Genomic DNA, 3,967 nt, shown 5'->3' on the forward strand with positions numbered 1-3,967 from the left:
ACTCTCTCTCTCTCTCTCTCTCTCTCTATATATATATATATATATATATATATATATATATATATATATAAATAATATACGCATATGTTCATTCTTTATAACTTTAACAGACTTTCAGTATACTACATACTTTTCATAGTTTATTATACAAAAAAATATGTGATCTCCTGTTTATCACTGTCTCGAAGCATTACATCATTAATACAACCGTCTGTAAAAGCTCTAAGATATATATAATATTTTTTTTCTTTTAATTTTAATCAATATTGCTTCGCAATTCACAGATCAAGTCTATTGTGAATAGTCAGCGCTAGTTCTATGCACATTTTGTTTTTAACACTAAGGATTGATTGACTTTTGGAATAAATATTACGTATTACACTCGTATTACGTATCGGATAAACGCAACGCAATAGGTTTAAATCTTGGAGTATGATGGTATAAAAACAAGAGCGTTATATTTACAACTTTCAATAATTGGGCGAGTGGATATTCGGTTTCCCCGGATTCTCCAAAACAAGAGCATGATGATCGATGAGAGAACGTAATTGACTCATTTACGTACCCACGTGTTCTTCGGCGGCGGCATATTGCTCTTACCTAACGCCGGGAAGTGATTCTCAAGCGTGTGACTGGACATATGCATTCTAAAGTCCGAGCCGTTCTTAAGAACCTGACCGCATGTGGCGCACATCTCTAGTCCTTTCGCCTTTCCGCCTGTTTCCCTCTTGTGCACTTTGAATAGTTCCTGTTGCTTCGCGATATCTGGCAGCAATACCAGAAGCTCAGGAAATATGCTCTCGAAGGCGCTAGCGCCCATGACTTCGCAACAATGCGTATAATACTCCTGGGCGTCACAGGTACCACCGCGAAAGAGGCCGCTTACATAACGAAACTCCTCGATTTTGTTCTGCTCTACGAGAACTGCATTAAGCTTAGCCACCAAACACGTGTTCCGTTTCTGAAAATCCGGTGGCGACACGTAGACATGAGTCATATGCTTGCTATTGTTATCTGGCAGAATAGAGTAGCTTTCACCAGAACTGTTTGTGAACGTCAAGCCGTTACCACCATGCAATCCGTCAAGGCTGTATTTTATGGAAAAACCGGGTGGTGGTAAAGTCGGCGAAGAAAAACCAGGTGGCGGATTTGTAAAGCCTGGTGGTCTACTGCTAGTGCTACCTAAAGCGGGAAAATCTTCCGTTCGATGGATATTATTATTGGCGGTGTTCAAACTGTCTATCTTCAACTCGCTACGCTTCCTTTGCTTCTCTCCGTTCGAAGAGTTGCCTCCACTTTCAGATTCCGTATTTATAACAGTCGTTACGCCTGTATTTCCTTCTACATTATTTTTGTTTTTTCTCTTATCCTTTTTATTCATATGTTCCGGTTCCTTCGAGTTCTGCACGCTTGAATTCTTACTATTATCACCACTCGCATTGGTATCCTGCGTGACTCGCGAACTCTCCTTAGCAACGCGAGAGTTGTCCGAGTCACCAGTACGCGCCAATTCGATGTCCTTCTTTGTCACAACAGTATTTATATTTGATTTGGAGCTGCCAGACTCGTTACCACTCGAACTGTTACCACTCGAAGCTTGCTTCGCTTTTTTCTTCTTCGTCTTACTCTTCGTTTGATCCGTCGTTGTTTTTGTATTATTGGTACTGGAAGTTTGGACGTTGCTGATATTCTGAGAGTTCTGTCCCCACGATGGTACTACTGTGATCATCGATTGTTTTTTCGATTTTAACGACTTAGACAGACTTGGAAAGTCTTCGCCAGATCGAATGGGCGGTGCTGATGGTATCGAGGGTGGCGGCGCCACCTTGGACTTGGGCGTGTTTGCTGATGCTGATTTCGAGCAGGTCCATTGCAAGACTTCCTTCCACTGAATCGAATTGGCAGTACTAGTAGACGGTTCCGAATTGCCCAAGGCAGGAAAATCAGAATCTATTGATAATTGTGTGGGACGTATTCTGATGTTAGGTCCGGATACTCTGGTGGTGACAGTGCCGTTAGGTTCATGGTTCACCTGAATAGAGACGTTCGAAGACGCGGAACCTTTCTGACATTGCGGTAAGCCACTGGATCCCGTGGCGTTGCTACTGCTGGAAACGCTAAAGTTTACCGTCTTTGAGATACTGGGACCGACCGAATCTGGGCCCAATGCCGGAAAGTTCTCGTCCGTTACCGCGAGCGGTTGATTCCTCACAGTGCTGCGAATAGTCACGTTACCTCTACTTTTGGGTTGAGATAAGGTGGGAACGACAGGAATGACACTACCACCTAATGTAGGAAATTCATCTGTGCTTTGCACATCGACGGACGGTTGTTTCGTGAAAATAGGTTCATTGTTAGACATGAATGAATTGGAACTGTTGGATATCGCGCCTTGTTGATAATCTCTGGAACCATAATCCCTGCCGTTGTAATCCCTCGTGTTTCTCGACGTAGACGCGCCCAGCATACTTCTTCTATTCATCCGATTTTCGCCACGAGGTGCCAAGGTAAATTCCAGTTCTAATGTTCTCGCCTGCTTCGCGGCAGCTTTACTCAACTGCTTGCCATGAACACTGGCTTTGTGCGCCTTGAGATCTATGTCGGTTCGAAAAACACTCGTGAACTTTTCTTCCGCGCACACCCCTTCCTCGCATAGGTAATGTTCCTGTCGGAAATGGTCTCTGAGATAATCGTAGGAGCTGTAATACTGATGCAGACCATCCGCGTCACAGAAATGACAATATAAGTGATCGCGTCTCAAATGTCGATATAGCTCATCATTGTCCATGTATCGCTGATCGCAAAATTCGCAGAGTGGATGACCCTTGTGACTTCTATCATCAATATCACCTTTCCTTCGATGCGTGGCTAAACTTGATCTTGTATAACAACGTCTTTCATTCGAAAATATCTATTAAAAAGCAAATGATGAATTAATAAAGAGACACATTGCGATTATTTATTTATCATATGTCGATTAATAACAGGAACATATATTTTTTGTAACACTAAAGCAATATGCCCTTGGGATCCATTAACATTTTTTGTTATTGATTTTAAAGTCGACTATACAAAAAATAGTAATGCTGAGCTTATTGTTAACATAAATGCCATAAATATAATTATACAGAATAATTATCTTATATAAACAGAATAAAACTGTAAAAAATGAGATTGTAAAACATAAAATTGCTTCAAATCAATGATCATTTAAAAAATTATTTAAAAAATCATTTCAAAAATAAGAAAAAAAACGTCTCAAAATCACCAGGATTATATTCCATAATATGAGTTAAAAGCATATTCAAACTCTCACCTTCAAATTCTCCACACATAGGTCACAATAATGTAACTCGTGTTGTTGTCGCATATGATCTTTCAAACTATTGAAACTGCTAAAGACCATCTTCTCCTTGCATATCGAACAAGTGTTGGCTAACAATTCAGTGAATTTTTCTTGAATATCGAGACTACTAAAGTAGATGTCATATCGGGTGTCTAGCAGATTGGTATTGGTCAAGCTGTGGAAGGGTTTGATCTCTCGCGTGAACACAACTTTTGGCAGATCCTGGCGGCAGATCGGACACTCGTTCTGAAGGCAGAGCACTCTCATCCGAGTACTGCATTCGTAACATACAGGATGCTCGCACATGCCAATGCTATAGATGTCGACATTCTTGTAGCATACCACACAGGTAGTATTGTTAAAGTTATCATTGTTTCCAGACATCCTTGCGGTAGGAATTAAGATCCCTCTCGGTCACACTTTCGTAACTGAATACGTCTTTACTAGTTCAAACTCTTGCTCAAATGTGAATAAGGATCTATGACAAGAGTTTTGGTTGATTCTCACTGATAAGTAGCTTCCTACACTCAGGTTCCTAAAACAGAATATAACGTTAAGGATGGTACACTCGCAGGAAGGAGAGAGAGAGAGAGAGAGAGAGAGAGAGAGAGAGAGAGAGAG

At 41.0% G+C, this 3,967-nt stretch overlaps 1 protein-coding gene across 1 annotated transcript; it reads right to left on the minus strand.

Annotated features, from left to right (window-relative positions):
• Positions 1 to 248: 248 nt before the first annotated feature.
• On the minus strand, positions 249 to 3,730 carry LOC105618212 (zinc finger protein 598). The gene is made up of 2 exons (XM_012199754.1): positions 3,317 to 3,730; positions 249 to 2,911 (listed from the first exon to the last, which is right to left on the minus strand). The coding sequence occupies exons 1-2, from the start codon at positions 3,728 to 3,730 to the stop codon at positions 554 to 556; spliced, it is 2,772 nt and encodes a 923-aa protein (XP_012055144.1). The 3' UTR covers positions 249 to 553.
• Between the last annotated feature and the right edge of the window lie 237 nt (positions 3,731 to 3,967).

The sequence above is a fragment of the Atta cephalotes genome (assembly GCF_000143395.1).
Source record: "Atta cephalotes unplaced genomic scaffold scaffold00016, whole genome shotgun sequence".
NCBI lineage: Eukaryota > Metazoa > Arthropoda > Insecta > Hymenoptera > Formicidae > Atta > Atta cephalotes.

Bases quoted from the DNA above. Each gene is read 5' to 3' on its own strand.
- LOC105618212 (XM_012199754.1), bottom strand. From the start codon at position 3,730: ATGTCTGGAAACAATGATAACTTTAACAATACTACCTGTGTGGTATGC. The intron at 2,912-3,316 runs GTGAGAGTTTGA...GCTTTTTAATAG, and splicing joins TATGTGTGGAGAATTTGAAG to ATATTTTCGAATGAAAGACG.